Source organism: Carica papaya, chromosome 3 (assembly GCF_054855325.1).
Source record: "Carica papaya isolate Zhongbai chromosome 3, ASM5485532v1, whole genome shotgun sequence".
Classification (NCBI taxonomy): domain Eukaryota; kingdom Viridiplantae; phylum Streptophyta; class Magnoliopsida; order Brassicales; family Caricaceae; genus Carica; species Carica papaya.
In genome coordinates this window covers 4,800,702-4,823,082 of record NC_142311.1, presented here as the reverse complement: position 1 = coordinate 4,823,082, position 22,381 = coordinate 4,800,702, and the positions used below count along the sequence as shown (strand labels likewise).

The 22,381-nt window shown below is 32.8% G+C and overlaps 2 protein-coding genes and 1 pseudogene across 2 annotated transcripts; 1 reads left to right on the top strand and 2 right to left on the bottom strand.

The window, feature by feature from the left end:
* Window positions 1-1,207: 1,207 nt before the first annotated feature.
* LOC110815839 (transcriptional regulator SUPERMAN-like) lies at window positions 1,208-2,342 on the bottom strand. Its single transcript, XM_088214651.1, has 2 exons — window positions 1,759-2,342; window positions 1,208-1,629 (listed from the first exon to the last, which is right to left on the bottom strand). The coding sequence occupies exons 1-2, from the start codon at window positions 2,033-2,035 to the stop codon at window positions 1,382-1,384; spliced, it is 525 nt and encodes a 174-aa protein (XP_088070777.1). The 5' UTR covers window positions 2,036-2,342; the 3' UTR covers window positions 1,208-1,381.
* Window positions 2,343-17,032: 14,690 nt separating this feature from the next.
* On the bottom strand, window positions 17,033-18,793 carry LOC110815840 (serine/threonine-protein kinase BLUS1 pseudogene; annotated as a pseudogene).
* Window positions 18,794-19,899: 1,106 nt separating this feature from the next.
* Window positions 19,900-21,492, top strand: LOC110815841 (serine/threonine-protein kinase BLUS1-like). The gene has a single exon (XM_022043798.2). It carries the CDS (start codon window positions 20,060-20,062, stop codon window positions 21,239-21,241), a length of 1,182 nt encoding a protein of 393 aa, XP_021899490.2. The 5' UTR covers window positions 19,900-20,059; the 3' UTR covers window positions 21,242-21,492.
* Window positions 21,493-22,381: the final 889 nt, after the last annotated feature.

Below are 22,381 nucleotides of genomic sequence, written 5' to 3'. Positions count from 1 at the left end.
AATATAATTATTTTTATGAAAAACTTAAGTTAACAAAAAAGTTCCTATTTATTATTATTTATAAACTAGCATCCTATAGTATCCGTTTATTTTCCTCTACAATACTGTGTTCTTTTGCTAGTCGTGCTAAAAATAAATAATAGAAATCAAGAATATAGATATATATTTTGAGTGGAAACACAATATAGGTAAAAAGGTTGATTATCGACATGTAAATATATATATATATATATATATATATATGCATATTCTTTATACATATGTATATAACCAGAGGCGGAATTAGCCATTTTAGTGTTGATATAAATCTTGTGAATAAATCATTTCAGTAGTATATATATGATATGAGATATTAAGAGTACATGCAAGCAGTTGCTTTTGAGTTCAGAAGATTGCACTTGCATGGCAACTTTAATTACCATTAAATATTGTTCTTTTGTAACTACATGCACCATAAATTGATTTATATATAAACAAGTAATTGAAAGGACGATATTATGGGCTACATCCCATGATCAGCTGCTTCGCGTTGGGACTTGTTTCCCAATAATTATCTGATACCAGATTGTCAACACACATTATTATAACGCCATATTAATAGATGAATAGAAAATGACTTCTCAAGAAAAGTATGAAACTAGACAATTTTCTTTTCTCTTTTCGTGGATCTTGTTTTCATTTCTTTTCTTTCTAATTAATCAAGTAATCTGCTGCAAACCAATCTGCAGAACTGTGATTTTTGCCCTCCAATCACAATGCTTTTCTATCTAATTAATCAAGTGTTTGTATATATATGTCCTCTTCAGGACCGGGAAGGGAAGGGGTGGTGGAAGGTGAAGAATAAGATTTTTTTCTATCTTTCACTTCCTCTTTGTCGGAAATATATATTTTCAGTTGACACTCACATGTATGTTTGCTATATGTATATATAATAATAATAATATTTGAAAAGTTTTTCTTTCTTTGAGAAGAAACAATGAAGACTAAGACTAAGGGTTTAACGGTTTTAACCCAGCAAGTTCTTCTCACCAATAACATTATTGATAGCTACTTAAAAGAAAGAAAAGTAATATATATATATAGATATATATATGTATTCAATGACCATTAATAAAAGCAATTTGAACGTAAATCTAGGATTTATCATGATCGCTGAAATTTTAAAAGAAAAAAAAGTAAAGACAGTCATAAATGATGCAGTAATCCAGATGACATTACTCTTTTCTTACGAAAATATTATATATATAACAACTAGATCACAAATAGTACTTAAGCATAATCTAAAATCTAAACACAATTACCACAATCAGAAACATACATGCTTATTACTATTGTAATTAACCTACTGAGTGAGGAAGCATTTTTCATCCAATGTGGCTGACTAGTAACCCAATCGGAGCTCTAAATCCAGATCTTCCTTTGAATCAGTAAGCAGGCCAATTTCTAAGTCCAACCTAACAATCTCACCCTTTTTTAGAACATCGCAGCCATCTTGTATGAAACCATGAAGTTCTTTGACCTCAAAAAAGGATTTTGCAGTTTTCGTCTTTGTTAAATCTGAGCCTTCTGGCCCCAGAGGATCAGCCTTGAGTGAACCATCCATGAACCATGCCCTTCCAGTAGGTGCAACTGATGATAAAGAAGAAAGAGGAGGGGAAACCAAGGAAGGCAATGTGCGAGTAAATGGAGGACAACGCAAGGAAGAGGAGGATGAATTAGGGTTAGGGATAAGATTAAGGTTAAGAAAAGTGTACTGACCATCCTCAGAAGGTGATTGTCTAAGTCTGGCTCTATCTCTCCTATGAACATTCATGTGACCTCCAAGAGCTTGAGCAGACTTAAATTCCCTCTTACAGAAGCTACAGGTGTAGGATCTTGGCGGCCATGAAAATCCACCAAGATAATCATCATCTTCATCGCTCCGGTTGTTGCAGATCCATGAATCCATAGGCTCGTTGATGTTGTTTTGGTTGTTGTTGCAGGATCTGATGGCTTTACTACAAACACTCTTGTCATTAAAGCTGTTCCTCTCCATGGGTTCTCTATTTGGGGTCGGTGTCACCTAAGAAGATCAAAAGAAGATACTAACATTCTAGCGCATTTCATATCGTTGAATCAACGTATAAACAAGGAAGAACAAAAACCAAGAGTTCATTCATATTTATGTGTGTGTATATATACATAAGAGTGGTGAGAGAGAAAGCGAAGAGAAAGAATCTGACATGAAAAATGTGGTGATGATTATAAAGAGTCTGATTTTGGTGCCTCTGAAAGGAGAGAATTAAATAAGTGTTGCAGCATATATATATGTGCGTGTGTATATATATGCACACACACAAACACACAATCAGATTCTAAACCTTGAAGCTTGAAATTAAGTCCCATGTGGGAGACTACCCCTATAAAAATATCCCATACTTCCGCTGACTACTTAGCACATTTAGATTCTTGTTCTGACAGGACTAAAACCACCATTTTGCCAAATGAAACTGCATATACGGCATCATTATTAATTATTGGTTAGCCATACATTACTATGAATATATATGGTTATAGATATATGCGTAGTAATAATTACAATTAGCATATCTAACTATCTAATTGTAATTATATGTATCTATCAAAAAGTATGTGTAAGAGTTCCTTCACATCTCTAAAACTCCATCTAAAATTTTTATATTTAACTTTTGAAGGAATTAAAAACTTACTTAGCTCGGCACTGGTCTACTAGTCTTTGATCAAGGATTAGCAACGGTAAAAAAGAAAAAAAAAAAACTATCTTCTGCACTTTAGGATTAATCAATATCAAAGCTAACTCCAACCTCAATAAAAACAAGTTAAAAATAGCTAAAAAAGAAAAAAAAACAGGAGATATTCGATGGGCCAATGAAAATTCACAATCATTATTGATTAAAGGTTAAAAAACCAGGTGATTAATTAATGAGGTATATTGAAAGTGTTGTACATGTCATCATGGTCATAAAACCGAACCACTACACTACTGGACAAGTAGTACTACTACTACAATAAATATGCTCTCCTACAAAATTGACATGCATGCATGATAAAGTAAAATCAAGTCTCAAGAACTTGTGGTATCAATAATTTCAGAATGGTTGAACTTATACGTTTTGTGGTTGAACAGACTTCACTACTTTCAACTCAGAATAACTTCACAGTCTCCATGTTTGGCAGTTCTTCTATATTTTTTGTTTGCAAGGGTGTGTAAACAAAAGCATGCAGCTGGGGATATTTAGGGAAATTATTTTTCTTGACATTTTTAGGTTCTATCATATTAAATCTAGATTAAGTTCTTTTAACCTTTATTATAACATAGTCATGTGGTCAATTGGATATTCATACTTTTTTAAGGTCGTGCATATATTATATGTTGCAACTTCACTTAATTTTTTTTTTTTTTAAATGAAAACATTTGTATATATAATATAAATCATTTATATTTATTTTAATAGGACTATTACCAATCTAGACAGCAACATAATCGGAAAGTTGGAGTAGAAGTGGTCAATTTGAAATTTGAGTAAGAGACATTAAAAAATGTTAATCACTTGCCCTATGGTGATAGCTAACTAATTAAGGTATACGAATTCTAACTATAATAATGTATGAGTGCAACATATATAATCTCGTAAGAGGTATAAAAATTCATATTACAAGCTATAATTGAGCAAAAGAGAACTAAATATATCTAAAATGAAAATTAAAATAAAATGAAAGCAAAAATGAAAGTAGATTTCTATTCTCAAAATTATTCTTTTTCTCATTCCATGTCTTATTCCTGTCACATTGTAAAAAATTAATTTGAACCATTTCTTATTAATTTGAACTATAATATCATATTAAAATTATAAAGAAGTCACAAAAAGCTAAATGAATTTTTTTGTACTTTTTTAATAATCTCAACATGTTATACAATGCTCATATTTATACATGTAAATGTGAAAACTATTATACAGTTAGATAGTCATAGAGTTTGAATTTAATTATGGTAGAAGAGTTGCAATTTAAATAACTTAAGCGAACAAATATATACTATAAAAGAGTCTTGTTTTATGACAAAAATACTATATGAGGATGACACTTAGATTAGAAAGAATTGCTGGGAATCTGAAAAATAGGGTTATGTTTTTACAGCTACGACAATCTCTGTCATAAGCGTGCATGTAAATATCATTTTGCTTCTCCATTTCTAAACATGATCCATTATGATTATGATAAATAATATAATTTATTTTGTACTAATATTAACATCCTTGTTATATGTTCGCATATTAAAGATGTATCTTAAGATATCTTTTATAGAATGACTATTTAGAATATCTATTTTGATGGCCCATTTCGAACTCAATGATAGCACTTAGGTAATTTGTCAATTTAGAAATAAACACTCATAAGATTCTTCCTTAGAGTTACAATAAGGAAAAATATTTTTGTTATACTCTTTGTAGATTTCTAGAAGGCTATATGTTAATAACCTCCATTAGGGAATTTTATGTCTCTCCATAATTTTAGATTTCACTATTCTAGAGAGCTTGCATATTCACTCTTGTTGTTACAAGAAAATAAATGGTAGCTAGACTATAGGTACAATCAAGATTGTACTTTCCTTTAGTTGCTAAAGTCTAGATCCATTTATCTAATTGTTCTTAATAGATAACTTTATTTTATATATTTCAATGATAGTTTGATTATTGAATGCTTTTGTAACAATTCGAACTCCAATATCGGTGGGTACAAATGCTAACACAATATTTTCAACTAGTGAAACAAATAAATATTAAATATATAATGTAACTACACTTTAAAACACATCTCTTGTGATATAATAATTATTTGTTTACAATAACTGAGACATCTAAATTAGTTTATAATATTAAAATAAAAATTAATAAAGTTTTCTTCGTCACCTTCTATTAATCTTGAACTTGTTTTTCACCCCATCTGACCTGGATGAGGGTAAATTGGAGTGAATTTCACGAGTTCAGTAGCAAAAAAGATTCTATGACGTAAACTTACGTACATACATTCACGTAATATATAAAATATAATAATATTTGTAAAAACCCAAAACTAAAAGGGAATAAATTATAAATTGAATACGGAAACGAAATAATAGAGTTAGAATTTTTATTCTTTACACAATAATTTAGAATATCTAGTAGGGCTACCGGAATAACCATTTTAAAAAAATAAACAAATAAATCAAGAAATAAATGAAAAGTAAATAATTAGGTATCCTAAGATGACCTTTATTAGCATTTGAAGGGAGTACGGGTGGTGAACTATTCACAACTCCCTTATCGATTAGGATCTGGATCTTGATCCTCTTGATCTGAAATGATTAATGAAAGGGAGTTAGACTAGCATAGTAAGAATATCACACTACTCACCGATACAGAAATAAAGATTGGTAAAAATCATAAAAACAACTAATGGAGCTCTTAATTTAAGTAAATTCATTTATCATAAGTAAAATAGTTTATTGCATACTTACCGTTTGTGAGATTTATAAAACCGACCTATAGAGATAATAGCTCAACAATATCATAATCTCATATTCAAGTAAGCAAATATAACAATTTTTTTTTATTTGCCTACTGGTATCCATAAGGGTCCATAGATATGTCCCATTACGCGTGAACCCATATTAAAACTTGTCAACTAACCGACAGTCCCCATACCTCGTTTAGTATGAGTGCAAAAAATACCATCTCTCAATACCCCGTCTGTGAAATGGACCGTCTCCATACTCCATTTGGTATGAGTATCAAAAATACCATCCCTCAATACCTCGTCCGGTATGAGAAAAAAATGGGTCGTCTCCATACCCTGTCCAGTATGAGTGCCAAAAATATCAATCATCGATACTCCATCTGGAATGAGGCAACGTTCACGGTAGGGTTTCTTATGTACCCAGTTCGTCCATTATCTCCCAAGATATCTAGTAAGGCTGCCATTCATTCATTCACTTAATCAAATAATTATCATTTACATTCAATTTTTAGTTTTACAATTTAAGTGTAAATCACGCAATCAATTAAAATATGAAAAATAATAATAAATAACCGGTTCTGACTCCATTAATAACCTGTAATTAATTATCAAAAATTTTAAATTTAATAAAATACCGTATTATTTATAATTAGACTTCAATTCCACAACAGAGAATAAGGTGAGGAATTCTTATACGAATCGATGTCTGAAACACTAAACTTTCAGCTGTGCCTACTAGCGGTCCCCAAGTTTTTTAAATTTTTATGCGAATATTGAAAACGCTTCACGTACCTAAAAATATCCCAAAAAATCCAAAATTGGTGTTAAAACTCTTTTCAGGTCAATTTTGGAATTCTTGCACAGCAGCATCGTCGTGTTCTGGTGACGGCACCGCTTCTCGCGGTGGTGATTTGCCTTGAACTGGTTGTTTTTTCTCAGTTTTGGTAGGTTTTGGCCAATTTTATATCCATTAATGCGAAAAAATACGTTAGGGGGCATCGGTTGGCCCAAAAAAATCAAAAAAATAAAAACTTACCAGTGGCATAATTTTTCGGTGTGGCGGATCTGCCTGCTCACCTTCGCAGTTGGACATTTTTCTTCGGTCAACCTGTTGAAAGTAGAATGGTGAATACAATGGTGGAAAAATTGCACTAAATGGAAATAAGGAAGGGGCTAATCGGAGGCGATTTTTAGTTCATTCTACGACGACGTCGCCGGGCTTTACCCGCAGTTTTTAGATCATCTAACAATCCTTTTGCTCTGATTTGGCCATTGGGGTGTTCAAAATAAAATTTCAAGTGAATGAGAGAACTTTTACCTTTTTTGGCGGTCGGAGGTGGCTCCGGCGAGGCGACAGGTGGCGGTCGGCTCCCTTCTCCGGCGACTAGTTCTTTTTCTCCGACGGGGAATTGGTGGCTAGGGTTAAGGTTTGGTGTGAAGTGAGATATTTATACCTGTCTCTCTTAAATCTGGGTCTCGGTCCATTCACCATCTTCAAGAATATCTAGTAAGCCTACTATTCATTCATTCACTTAATAAAATAATTATAGTTTACATTTATATTTCAGTTTCATAATTTAACTTCAAATCACACAATCAATTAAAATAGGACAAACAGTAATAAATAATTGGTTCCGGCTCCATTAGTAACCTGTAATTAATTATTAAAGTTTTTTAAATTTCATAAAATATCGTATTACTTATAATTAGACTTCAATTCTGTAACAGAGAATAAAGTGAGAGATTCTTATACGAATTGGTATCTGAAACACTAAACTTTCAGTTGTGTCTACTAGTGGTCGCCACGTTTCCTAAATTTTTCTGCAGAGATTGAAACATGCTTTACAACCTAAAAATACCAAAAAAAATCTAAAATTAGTGTTAAAATTCTTTTCCGGTCAATTTTGAAATTTCGGCGCAACGGCACTGCCGCTTGCGACAATGATTTGCCTCGGACTAGCTATTTTTAGGCATTTTTGGCTAGTTTCAGCCGGTTTTATACTCATTTTTACAAGAAAATTCGTTAGGGGGGCCTCGGTTAGCCTAAAAAAGTCGAAAAAAAAACTTACAAGCGGCATAATTTTTTAGTGTGGCGGCTCCGCCAGCTCACTTTTGCGGCTAAGTATTTTTCTTCAGTCAACTTGTAGAAAATAGAATGGTGAATACAATGGTAGAAAAATTGTACGAACCGAAAAACGTAAAGGGGCCCATCGGAGGTAATTTTTTATTTTTTTCGCAGCGGCATTGCCAGGCTTTGCCCACAGTTTTTGGGTCATCCAATGATCCTTTTACTCCGATTTGGCTATGGAGGTGTTCAAAATTAAATTTCGAGCGAATAGAAAATTTTTTACCTTCTTTGGCAGTCAGAGGTGGATCCAACGTGACGGTCGGCGGCGATCGGCTCCCTTCTTCGGTGGGGGACTGGCGGCTAGAGTTTGGGTTCGGTATTAAGTGAGATATTTATACCCGTCTTGCTTAAATCTGGGCGTCCGTCCGTTCACCATCTCCCAAGATATCCAGTAAGGCTACCAATCATTCATTAACTTAATCAAGCAATTTTCGTTTACATTTAATTTCTAGTTTTACAATTTAACTGTAAATTATGCACTCAGTTAAAACAGTACAAATAGTAATAAATAACCGATTCCGCATCCATTAGTAACCTGTAATTAATTATCAAAATTTTTTAAATTTCGTAAAATACCGTATTATTTATAATTAGACATTAATTCTATAACAGAAAATAAGGTGATGGATTCTTATACGAAGTGGTGTTCGAAACACTAAACTTTTAGCTGTGCCTACTGGCGGTCCACAGATTTCCTAAATTTTTCTGCGGAGATTGAAACACGCTTCACGTATCTAAAAATACCCCAAAAAAATCTATAATTAGTGTTAAAACTCTTTTTCAAGCAATTTTAGAATTTCAGCACGGCGGCACCGCTGTGCTCGGGCGATGGCACTGCCGTTTGCGACGGTGGTTTTCCTCGGACTGGCCGTTTTTTTGTAAGTTTTTACCAGTTTTTGCTGGTTTTATACCCATCACTGTGAGAAAATATGTTATGGAGTTTCGGTTGGTCGAAAAAAGTTAAAAAATAAAAACTTATCCGCGATAGAATTTGTTGGTACGGCAGCTCCACTGGCTCACCTTCATGGTTATGTGTTTTTTTTTTCAGTCAACCTGTGAAAAAACGGTGAATACAATGGTGAAAAAATAGAACAAAACGGGAATCGGAAAGGGACTCATCGGAGGCAATTTTTAGTTTCTCCTGCGAAAGCGCTGTCGGGCTTTACCCACAATTTCTGGTGTATCCACCTATCTTTTTGCTCCGATTTGGCCATAGGGGTGTTCAAAATTAAATTTCGAGTGAGTAGAAGAATTTTTACCTTTTTTGACTATCGAAGGTGGCTTAGGCGCGACGGTCGGCTCCCTTCTCCGGCGACTGGTTCTTCTTCTCTGGCGGGGGGCTGACGGTTAGTGTAAAGTGAGATATTTATATCCATCTCCCTTAAATCTGTGCCTCAGTCTGTTCATTGTCTCTCAGGATATTTAGTATGACTACTATTCATTCATTCACTTAATCATGCAATTCCCATTTACATTTAATTTTTTATTTTACAATTTAACTGTAAATTATACAATAAGTTAAAACATGACAAAAAGTAATAAATAACCGGTTCCGACTCCATTAGTAACCTGTAATTAATTAATGAAGTTTTCAAAATAGTACAAAATAATAGGTGAGGAATTCTTACACGAATCGGTGTTCGAAACACTAAATTTTCAGCTGTGCGTACTGGCAGTTCTCGAGTTTTCTAAATTTTTATGCGGATATTAAAACATGCTTTACGTACCTAAAAATATCCCAAAAAATCTAAAATTAGTATTAAAACTCTTTTTGAGCCAATTTCAGAATTCCAGCATGGTGGCACCGCGGTGCTCGGGCGATGACACCACTGTCCGTAGCGGTGGTTTGCCTTGAACTGGTGTTTTTCGGCCAGTTTGAACCGATTTCGACGAAATTTATACTTATCCCTACGAGAAAATACATTAGAGGGACTTGGTTGGCCGAAAAAAGTTGAAAAACAAAAACTTACCGGCGGTGAAATTTTTCGGTACAGTGGCCTCGTCAGCTCACCTTTGTGTTTTTGTGTTTTTATTCGGTCAACTTGTAGAAAATAGAATGGTGAATAAAATGGTAAAAAAAATCATACGAAACAAGAATCGGAAAGGGGTTCATCGGAGGCAATTTTTAGTTTTTTCTGCAGTGATGCTGCCGGTCTTTACCCATGATTTTTGGCTCATTCGTCGATTGTTTTACTCCAATTTGGCAATGGGGTGTTCAAAATTAAATTTCGAGTGAATGTGAGAATTTTTACCTTTTTTGGCGGTCAGAGGTGACTCCGGTGCGGCAGGGGCGACGATCGGCTCCCTTCTTCGGCGACTGGTTATTCTTCTCCGGTGGGGGGCTGGTGGCTAGGGTTAGGATTCAATGTGAAGTGAGATATTTATACCCGTCTCCCTTAAATTTGGGCCGTGCATTACGTCTGATATCGATCGTCTGATCGCGTTTAAAGAGAAAACGAATATGCACCGTTCTCGCAATTTGATATGGTCTGTACGATCGCATTTAAAGAGAGAACGAATCTATGTCGTTCGTTGTGTTTAATCGTGACCGTTCGATCGCACCTTAGGAGAGAACGGATCTGGATCGTCCATGCGCGCGAGAACAAATCTGAGCCGTCTGATCACGGATACGTGGATTGCCAGCATGGCCTCCCGCGTGGCACCGAGTCAGCGCGCCTTGCCACGCAGCGCACTCTGGTTCATCGAGCTTCTAACTAAGCGGTCTTACATGGCATATTTTTTTTTAAAATTATGTTTTGACCCTCAGTTTCTAATTTTTCTTTCAAAAATACATATCGAACCTAAATTTTTATCCATTTTTCTTAAAATAATTTTCAATTTTATCCTCTACCTATTTTTTTTCCTAATTTTAAATTAAAGAAAAATTTATAAATTTAAAATTATTTTTTTATATACTTTTTTAATTTTAAAATTAATCTCGGACTAAATTTCGAGGCCGTGTATTACAATATTTATAATTAAGAAAATATTAAACAAAACATCACAATTGAGGTACACAATAAAACAAATGGAGGAGAGGCAAAAATGATCTCCCCATCGCGTGAATATAACACACAATCTCATATTGGTCACAACAGTTGTGATTTGCTAGGTGACTTACTCATAAATACCAACCACGTTTGGATTAGATTTCAAACACTATCCATGTGCAGGTTCACTATATTCGCTGAACTTCAACCACACACATACCATCCCCTTCTCGATTAAGACTAAACGAGAATGTATATAAGGTTCTTGCACTCCACACTCTTTCCAAATCTCTCTTATTTCTAACTCACTTAGTTCACACTTAAGATTTTAATTTCTATGCATAATTAAACATAAACACATACACACACAAAACACACGACATCATCATAAACATAAGAGTTATGCATTTTAAATCACTTTCTGAATTATCCTGTAATAGATCACAAAACAAGCACAAGATCTTTAGACTCTTCACACAACTGTAATAGATCACACAGCAAGTACAATGCATCATACATCTGCACCAGATCACACAGCAAGTGTAGTGTACGTAAATTCTATACACACACACACACTGGTTATACATTTCACATGTATAGCATATGTATACATATTAATACACACATATATAAATATTATAATATAGACATGTACCCTTACTATATGTCTCACACAAAATATATATTTATATTTACACACATACAATCTCTATCAACACATACACACATTCATACTTTAACACGTATACACAATCACATGCAGCATACCATATATATTTATATTTATTCACATATTTTTTCTTATAAGTTATGTTCTTATCAATTCATATTTCATCTATCATATATTTTTATATATATACATATACATACGTAACAACGTAGATATATATATACACTATATAAATACGCACAAATACAAATTAGACACTAATTATATTCATATTATATTACACATATATTTAAACATTTATATATAATGCACTATACATGTACACATTTACATAAATATATAATTTATATAAATGTGTACGGAATATACATAACTCTTATCTATGTTGTAATCGGAAAAGCTTTGAGAATCTTTTTTAGCTCGATTTACGATCATCTCACAAATTCGAATACTATTTAGATAATTTTTCTTATTTATAATAGAAAATACATATATTAAATTATAAATAATTGTAGAAACTATATTACGTGAAATTAGAATTGAATTTTACCTTGTGACACGCGGTCTCAGTCACCAATGTCACCATGCACCATTACTTGCATGTCACTGAATATACCACGCGTGTTGTCGCATGTGACGCACCACCATTATATTTGGTCGCCACACTTCCATTTTTTCTTCCTTCATTTTTTTCTTTTTTTCTCATTTTTTTTCCTTTTCTTTCTTTCGTTTTTTTTTTCTTTTTTTTCTTCTTTTTTTCCCCTTCTTTTTCCCTTTTTTTTCTTATTCTTCCTCCTTTCCTGCAGCTTTTTTTTTTTTTTCTTTCTTTTCTCTTCTTTTTTTTCCTTTTTCGTTTTTTCTTCTTCTTCCTCCTTTCTCGCAGCTTCTCTTCCCTTTTTTTTTCTTCTTTCTTTTTTTTTCTTCTTCTTCTCTCTCTTTTTCTCTCTCTACCTAACCATGACTCTTCTCTTTCTTCTTCTCCTTTTTCTTCCGGTCACGCACCACCACATCGCACAACCCGTGCAACCTTCCTCCTCTTTCTTTCTCATTCAGTTGCGGTGTTGTGCAACACCACGCGACCCATTTCCTCTCTGGATCTCCCTCGCCGTTCCCTTTCTTGGTCGCGACCTTTATCTCTCACTCCTCCCTCTCTCTTCTAGCCACTTGACCCTCTCTTTTCTCTCTGTTTTATTTTATTTTATTATATTATATATATACACACATATATATGTATATGTACATATAACTAGACCTCTTCTTTTGCTTCCAGAGGCGTGTATGCCTCTAGCCTATTCTTTTTTTTGTTTTCTTTTTTTTCTCTTTTTTTTAATTAATTATATATAGATTTTATTATTATAATTTTTTTCTTTTATACCCAACTGGGTATTACAACTTTATCTAGTTGATGCTCATATCATTTTATTATAATATGATCAATAAGTTAGTTTACTAGAATACTACTAGAACTATCTTTAGGTACAGGGACAAGTCCATCTAAGCTAGGAATATAAAGTTCCTTCTAAATTAAGATAGAATCTTAATTACCAATATGAATAAATGATATTTTTCTAATTATATCTCTAATTTTTATAAGACCTTTTTAGGAAAAAGAATTTCCTCTACCCCTTAGTATAGAGTGGAAATTGGCTTGTTTAAATACTTAGCTTTACTTCACTTTACCAAAGGTCATTTCTAATCATTAATCAGTTCCAAATCAATTTGCCAACTAATGCCATATTAAAACATTTTCATGAAAGTTAAACCTCGGAGAGATCGAGGTTTATGAAAATTAGACCAGCTAATCGGAGTAAATCTCCTATTATTCAATTCTTTGTAATTTCACCAAAATCTCGTCGTTAGTTCATCTATATTATCTTAGATTTTTTAGGGAATGATAAATGTAAACAAGTTTTAAGAGGGAATAGAGTTTATGATTAACTTGATTAAAGTAGACATGCTAACATATGAAAGTAACTTACCCTTCCATTCTACAAGCTATGATTTAAATTTGGTTATAAGTCTCTCAAAAGTTTCTTATGTGACTCTACTCTGGAATAATGGGAGACCCAGATACTTTATTTCACTTATAGCATCTTTCAACTTAATAATTCTTTTAAAAGCTTTTTGCTCTTTTTTCTTAATATTTTTGCTGAATATGATAGAAGACTTATGTATTTTCAATTTCTAACCTAACTAGCCACTTGATTGTTCCATACTCTTCATAATTTCTTATAGTTTCTTTTGATTGCAATGACAAAAGATGATTAAATTATCTAGAAATGAAAGATGGGTTACTGAAGTTACATTTCTATCGACCTTAATTCATATGCTAGACTATTGCTCTAGGATCTATTGGCAAGTAAACTAGTAATGAACGTTGGTGTCTACCGCAACAAGATATGCGCAAGATAAATTGTGATGCGTCAGTTAGCATGAGCTAGTGCACAAGTTAAAATGTGGTGTGTAGAGATAACGATAATGTTAATATATTTGTTGGAATGAGGCGGGTGCCAACCTCGAGGACAATTAAAATTGTTGAAGCATAAGTTATGGTGGATGGGATGCAAATTGATACTAGCCTAGGTCTCACATAGATTCATGTTAAGGGAGATTCATAGCATGTTGTTAACCTTTTAAGTTCTCATTTAGCCTTTAACTCTAAGATTAGGTTGCTTGTCGAAGATTTTATTTTTTTTAAAGTTGTTATTATGTTTTGGTCTCAATATCTTGGATTGGTAGAGGTTATAATACAAATGCCCATACCTTTGTATAAAGAACTTTTTGCAAATCCCCATGTTAATTACATTGTACATGATAGTTTCAATAACTTGGATTGCATGATAGTTCTAAACCTGTGTAATTAAATGATGTTGCACCATTTTTCCCTCAAAAAATAAAATATATATGTATTAATTGAATATTTTTTATGTATTAGAGAAAGTTTCAAAAAGTAATTTCTATCTCTTATAATTAAACAAATATTATCTTGTCAAATTTATTACAAAAAGAATTAGATTTACTACATTCAATCAATATTTATTAATTATATTTTGATATTTTGAATGAATGATAAGATCAGAATAATTTTCATAAAATTTGATCTTAATATAATAATTTTCATAGAATTTGATCTTACTCTATAATTTTTGGTATAAAATTTGATATAGAGTTCCAAATTATTTTTAAAATTATAATATAACAACATCATCGTATTGCATATAAGTTCCCATACTACCAATAATAACAATTTACTAAGAAATAAACAAACAAACAAACAAACAAACAAAGTGACTAAAGAATAGTATATTTATAATATAGTTAAATAAATTACTAAGACTATATTTGATTAAGAAAATCCATCGATGTTTTTTGTTATGCAAATAAATAAAGTTATTCTCTAGAGAACCAACAAGATCATTCCTCTATTAAATTTAAATCAAAATTTTTTAAAGTAAAGAAAGTAATTGGATTATCAGTAGAAAGTTAGATAAGTTCATTTTGATCTATAAGAAAAATAATATGAACAAAAAAGAAAAAACATTAAATTAAAAAATAGTAAGAAATGTAAAGTTTATTGATTTTTTTTAGGAAAAATATTCACTCATGAAACTAGTAATTGCAAAGTTTATTGATTTCATAAGTTTGGTTATCTTGAAATTTAAATTAATAAGTAAAAACAATTTTTAATGAATTTTCACAAAACATTAGCATTTATTTAACACGCAAATAGTATTTAAAAATATAAAATTTCTATTAAAAATTAAATATAATAATACCGTGAAACAAATAGCTTGCAAGTATTTTTCTTCTTTCCTAAGTTTCATTAATATAATAAAAAAAAATAGATATATATTTAATAATAAATATTAGTAGCCCCAAAGAAATCCTAATGTGGATCTCAAATTGACCGCAAAAAGCGTCTGCTTATACAATGGCACTTTGTCCTTAACGGAATGCTATCAATGAATGAGGGGACTAAGTGCAATTATTTCTTGAACTACTGCAAATTAGTTAGTATAATTTAGTTTCACTTTTAAAATTAAACATATTTATTAAATTAGAGTATTTAAAATGAGTTAAAAAAATTAGTAGAAGATAAAATTAAAATTATATAATCACATAAAGTGCGATAAAAGTCGACAAACACCAAAATACATAATTAATTACATAATTTTGTCAATAATCAATTATACATATTATTTCTTTAAATGATAAGTGAATTTATTTTGAATTTCCATAACATATATCATAAACTTACAAAAAAAGAATTAACAAAACCATGTTATGTAATTCAGTTACTTATCCTTGAAACGCATAAAAAATCATGACTTTCAATAAAATATATATATATATAAAATATCTTTTTATTTAGTTACATATAGCATATTGTAAGTCATCAATTTGCATCTTTAAATGACGTAATTATATAATTTTATTACATCTAAGATTATAAATTTATTTGTTTCAATAAAGCAGACGAGGGAGGGGATTGAGAAATGTCAGAAGAAGAAGAAGATGAATGTTATTTGAAAAGAAAGATTGATTGGTTGGTATTTTCTAGTGAAAAATAGGGTAAGCTAAGGGAGATAGACAAAAGATACTGCCCCATTTAGCCAAGATCTATTGAAAAACCTATCGCCCAATTAACTGACTTCATCCCATGCTAAATATGGTCTTCATTTTATGTGGTTATACAGCCCAAATTGCAGGGTTTACCCGCAGTGTAACACGTTGCCGTCTCTTCCACTCTTAGGTTTTTTTTCTTATAGAAATTTGAAACCCACCATTACAATCTCAGTTGGGCTTTTATTAATTTTTATATTATACATATATATATATATATATATGTAGCATTTTCTAATTGCTCTACGTTTATATAATTGCTTTATCACGTAGGCTTTTTTCTCTCTTGATGATAAAACATTCTATCAACTTACTAAGAGAAGACAGACCGACCCATCCATCAATCTAAACTAATCATTTCACAGATTAATGTCTTAAAAAGGATGCACTACTTTTTGGGTATTACGAAGGTGAGATTTGCAGTTGGAGGTTTTTAATGGTTGTGCTTAATTTTAAAGACTGACGTCTAAGTCTGAGCCTCAGCTCATGATCCTGATTTTTCTAAAGATTAATTTGTGTATTTTTTTAAAAAAAAAAAAATTGTTGAAATGTATAATATGTAATTATATTAAATTATAGTTATGACAATTTTATTCTTGAAATTTTGAAATTAACAAAAAATTATGTTTGTGGAAGATAAATAATATAGTCTCTAGGAAATAACATAGGTTAATGAAATATATTTATATTCTTCTCAGTATTTTATCTTATAGGATTTAAACTATAATTATACGGTCTCCTATAAAACTAAATTATTACCAAATGAACTTGAAATTTCATATTATCTTAATTTAATAAAATTTCATTCTTTCCTAACTGAATTTATGAAAGTAGTTATTTTGTTGCTAACAGAATAACTATTTGTTGTCTCAGTTTGTTTGTTTGTTTGTTTTTTATTTTTATTTTTTTGTTTTGGGTAATTTATCTCAATAAAGTCAATCTTTAAAATAAAAAACGTAACTCAAGAGTGAAATAATAATCTCAATAAGTCAAGAAGCCCATGGCTTTTGACCAATATCAAAACTAGATGGCCCATTGTTAAACTTCAATTTTAAGCCCAATCACAATTGTTCAAAAAAGGCAACTAGAAAACAAGAGCTCCGAAAATTTTGTGTAATCTCTGATTTGATATAGTCCTCTGTAATCAAAAGTCTTATTCCAAATCTTGTGTAATCAACCAAGATCGACATCCTGAACTAGAAAAAGAAAAAACTAATTTTGATTGTCGAAGAAAAAACAAAAGTTTCAAGTACTACTGGTTGATTCATTTGCAGTAGCAGACATCTGAATCTCGAGAAATTCCTTTTCCATCTCCAAAGCAAAGGTTGTTTCCTTCTCAAACTCCAATTCAATCTTCAACCTCTCTAATCGAGAGGAAAGTACATTAAGTAGATGCGTAAGCTGTTCCTCTCTGATTCTGCTTCCTATCATGCTTTCTAACATTTGTCTCTGATCCTCCAAACTTGCCATCAGTCCCGTTAAACCCCTCATCAGTATTTCTTTATTAACACCGATGCGTAATTCAGTCCCACTAACTGCTCTCTCGCTTCTTCCTTCCTCCTCAATCTCAATATTTTCCGGCACCTTCAAATCATCCACCGGCTCACTTCCCTCAGTCCTTTCTTGGACGAAATCCTCATCGTCCCTTGACTCTTTTGCGAATACTGGGTCGAGCTCCAACCCTTTTTTATTAAAATTCCACCCAATTATTCTTCTTTCGTTGATGGATGGACTCAGTGAATCGTCCTCGTCTTCTCGGTAATCACCAATTCGGTACATGGCCTTCATTTCTTGGAACCGTTCTTCGACGCTAGGCAATTTACTCAGCAAGTTGCACACGAGAAAACCTGCGCCTCTGCAGTTCTTGAAGAAAGAATGCTTCAAGAGCTTATCTGCAGTGGGTCTCTTTTCGGGATCTTGATCAAGACACGAAGCCACCATTTTCTTGAAAGCATTCGAGAACTTCTTGTCTGTCGCGTTCCTTGCTTGATCCCAGAAAGGAAACCGCTTGTTTATGTTGACGGGCAAAGACTGTGAAGACAGAGGAGGTCGTCCATGAGCTAATTCCAGAGCCGTTATGCCAAAAGACCAAATGTCAGCCTTGAAACTGTATCCAGTTTGTATAACCTCAGGCGCAATCCAGTATGGCATCCCGGCCACATCAGTGAATACCATGGACGAAGAAGGCAAGACCAAGGACGAAGTGCCCGACTCGTAAATTGAAGCGGAGACGCTGAAACCAGCGAGCTTGACGGACCCATTTGCGTCCACAAGAATGTTACCGGCCTTGATGTCTCTGTGCAGGTCGCCTTGGTTGTGCAAATGACGCAATGCGTTAAGGGTTTCTTTCAGGACTATTGCAATGCATTTCTCCGGTAGACCGTCCGGGAAGGAAGATGAAATGATGGAGTGGAGCGAACCAGAGGACATGAAGGGCATGACAACCCAAAGATGGCGATCAACGGTGAAAGAACAGAGAGCACTAAGGATATTGGGGTGCGAGAGAAGGGACATGGTCCTGGTTTCACGTGGAATGTCGTCGAGATCAGCTCGAGATCGATCGAGATCAATGGCCTTGACGGCAAGCACAGTTGAGTCCAATGGCAAGCATTTGGCTTTGTAAACCTTGGCACTGGCGCCCACGCCAATTTCGTGGAGGATCTCGTATGCATCTGGGTCTAGTGGGTATTCAGACTTCTTGCGCTCTTCTACTTCTCGATGAGCAATATCTGCAATTCTTGATTTTCTAGAGCACATGGATTAAGGGAGATAAGGTTGAGGATGAAGTCGAAGAGAGAAAAAGAAAAGTGGGAGGGGAAGATAGTATTGTAGTCAGTGATATATCGACGATGCATGAAATGGCAATTGGGCACCAAAATATATAGGAAAAAAAATTAGTTATATGTATGTTAAAGTAGTTATATATTATTTAACAGTTTTTTTTTTTAAATAAATTTTTATTGATCATCTACCTATCGTATCAAAAAGTTAGTTATCGATTAGTTATTTAGTTTAAGTTTTAAAGAAATCAAGAGATTGAAAAAAATAGTCTGTAAGAAAAAGTGTCTCAACCACAAGCTCCCAAAGTTCATGCACTATAAGATCTTTGAATTATTTGAAAAGGGTTGAGACTTGTCATTTTAACATTAACTTTATTAATGTTTATAATATCTATATAAATCTTAAAAATTATATAAGTAAAAAAATTTATACTACAATTTTTCTGAGTTACTCATATGTAGAAGTAGAGGAACATAAGATGATAGAATTTTTTTACGGAATAAAAACGCGATGATTAGGTATATAAAAACGAATGAAAAGTTTAAATACGATTAAATAAAATAAAATGAAGAACTACTGGAAAAATAAGAAAATAATATAATAAATTTGAAACTAAAATTGAAACTCTAATTTAAAAGAGAAAGAAAATTTTAAAATTACGATTGGAATTCTAATTTAAAAGAGAAGTATAATATAAACTTAAATTTTAATAGTTTGAAAATAAAAATTTAAATGGACTTAAATATACAAAATTTTATTAGTTTATATTTTGAAGCTTAAATATATATATTACAAGAAAAAAAAAATCGAATGTGTTAAGTTCAAATGATTGAAACATAATGAGTTTACTATGGTAAAGAAAATAATAAGATTTTAATAAATTTATAGTAAAATATAAATTTAAATAAATATATTATTAATTAATTTTTATCTATTTAAATAAAATTAAAAAAATATTCTTATTTATTGAGAGCTTGTCGTTGAGACGCTTTTTCTTAAAGATTCTTTTTTTTTTTTTTTTTTTCAATCTCTTGATTTCTTTAAGATTTTAACTGAATAACTGGAAAACAACTAACTATTTGATATATTGATATATAGATAAACAGTAAAAAGTTAAAAAATTATTAAATAATATATAACTACTTTCTCTGCATATAAAATTTTCTTCTATATATTTGGTAACCATAGCCAATTGCCATTCACATGCATCCTCTTACGATCTCTCGATATAAATACTATCTTCCCCTCCCAAAGCTCAAAAAAGATCCCCACTTTTCTTTTTCTCTGTTCGACTTCAATCCTCAACCTTATCTCCCCTAATCCATCTTCTCCAAAAGATCAAGAATTGCAGTTATGGCTCATCAAGAACTAGAAGACCCCAAGAAGATTGAATACCCACTAGACCTAGATGCATACGATATCCTCCACGAAATTGGCGTGGGCGTCAGTGCCAAGGTTTACAAAGCAATTTGCTTGCCATTGGACTCAACTGTGGTTGCCATCAAGGCCATTGATCTGGTTCGATCTCGAACTCATCTTGACTACATTAGACGTGAAACAAAGACCATGTCCCTTCACTCCCACCCCAATATCCTCGACGTTCTGTGTTGTTTCACCGTTGATCGCCATCTTTGGGTTGTCATGCCCTTCATGTCCTCCGGTTCCCTCCACTCGATCATTTCTTCTTCCTTCCCCGACGGTCTACCGGAGCAATGCATTGCAATAGTCCTGAAAGAAACCCTTAACGCATTGTCTTATTTCCACAACCAGGGCTGCTTACACAGAGACATCAAGGCCGGGAACATTCTTGTGGACGGAAATGGGTCTGTCAAGCTCGCTGATTTCGGCGTCTCCTCCTCAATTTACGAGTCGGACTATTCGTTCTCAGCATTGCCGTCTTCCGCTGATGTGGCCTGGGTGCCTTACTGGATTGCGCCTGAGGTTATACACTCGCAAACTGGATACAATCTCAAGGCTGAAATTTGGTCTTTTGGCATAACGGCGCTCGAATTAGCTCATGGAAGACCTCCTCTGTCTCGTTTTCTGCCTTCAAAGTCTTTGGTCGTCAACATAACCAAGCGGTTTCCTTTCTCGGATCACGCAAGGAGCAAGACTGGCAAGGAGTTCTCAAAGGCTTTCAGGAACATGGTGGCTTCGTGTCTTAATCAAGATCCAGCCAAGAGACCAACTGCAGATAAGCTCTTGAAGCATTCCTTCTTCAAGAACTGCAGAGGCGCAGATTTCCTCGTGAAAAACTTGCTAAGTGGATTGCCTAGCGTCGAAAAACGGCTCAAGGATATGAAGGCTTCGTACAGAGTTGGTGATCGCCTTGTAGATGAGGACGATTCACTGATTCCAATCACCGAAGAAAGAAGAATAAGTGGTTGGAACTTCGATGAAGAAGGGTTCAAGCTCGACCCAGTATTCCCAACAGAGTCAGGGGACGATGACGATTTCATCCAAATTAGTATTGAGGGAAGTGAGTCGGTGGATGATTGGAAGGAACCAGAACTTTGCTTTTATAGAGACAGATGATAGGAAGCATGATTGGAATTGTGAGCAGAGAGGAACAGCTTATGCATCAACTTAATGAACTTCGCTTTGGAGATGGAACTGCAAATGCATCAACCAGTAGTGCTTGAACTTTCGTTTTTCTTCGATAATCACAATTTGTTTTTTCTTTTTCAAAGTCAGTATGTGAATCATTGTTGATTAGACGAAATTTGAAATAAGACTTCGATTACAGAGGAGTATATTACATCAGACATCAGAGATTCTCATTTTCATTTTTTCCATTTTCGGTGCTCTTCTTCTCTAGTTGTTTTTAGCTGTGTGCGCATTTGATGGGCTACTTTTTGAGAGACCAGATTAAGAAGTTTAACCGTGGGCTTTCTTGACTTAGCCAGCTACTAAATTATCCCCCATCCAACCCAGTATTTATGAAATTATTATTTTACTTTGAGTTATGTTATTTTTAAAGATTCACTTTATTGAGATAAATTCACATGCAGTTCAATTATCGAAGAATAAATTTTATCAAAAAATTATGAAAATGAAGATAATATGAAATTTCAAGTTTAGTTGATAATAATTTGGTTTTATAGGAGAATATATAATTCAATTTATAACCATTAACGTATTACAATAATAAATTCTTCTTCTTTTACCACCGGTTACTTGGTCTTTTAGTATTTAGATGTGCGTCATAATTTTTAAATATCTTATGTGTCTGTCTTCGATTTTAGCCTTTAGTTGCATTTAGTGGATTATATGGTTATATACAATAAAATATTATTTTAATTTTCAATATATATATATATATATAGTTATAAGTTGTTTTCTAATAATTAAAATAAATACCTGTAATTAAATTTAGTGGTTTGATACATGCACATTTAAATTTTCTTAGCCAGCGTTTAGGTTTTGAACTATCCAGATTCCATCAACATTGTAGATATGCATGCATGCAATGAAATAAATAAAGAGAATTGCTCCTACTTTATATATGTTATAATAATTTAAGTTCACACTTGAATGATATTGATATAATTATGGATGGAAGTTTTCTCTATATAATTGTCTTATTTTATTGAATTGAATTTAGGATATAGGCATATTGTCATCTAGCATATACCGATGTGAGCATGGGTAGGCCAAAATGTAGCGCCTCAACTC

Coding starts and splice junctions, on each gene's coding strand:
- LOC110815839 (XM_088214651.1), bottom strand. CDS start 2,035: ATGGAGAGGAACAGCTTTAATGACAAGAGTGTTTGTAGTAAAGCCATC. Junction 1,630..1,758: donor ACAATCACCTTCTGAGGATG/GTCAGTACACTT, acceptor CTTTATCATCAG/TTGCACCTACTGGAAGGGCA.
- LOC110815841 (XM_022043798.2), top strand. CDS start 20,060: ATGGCTCATCAAGAACTAGAAGACCCCAAGAAGATTGAATACCCACTA.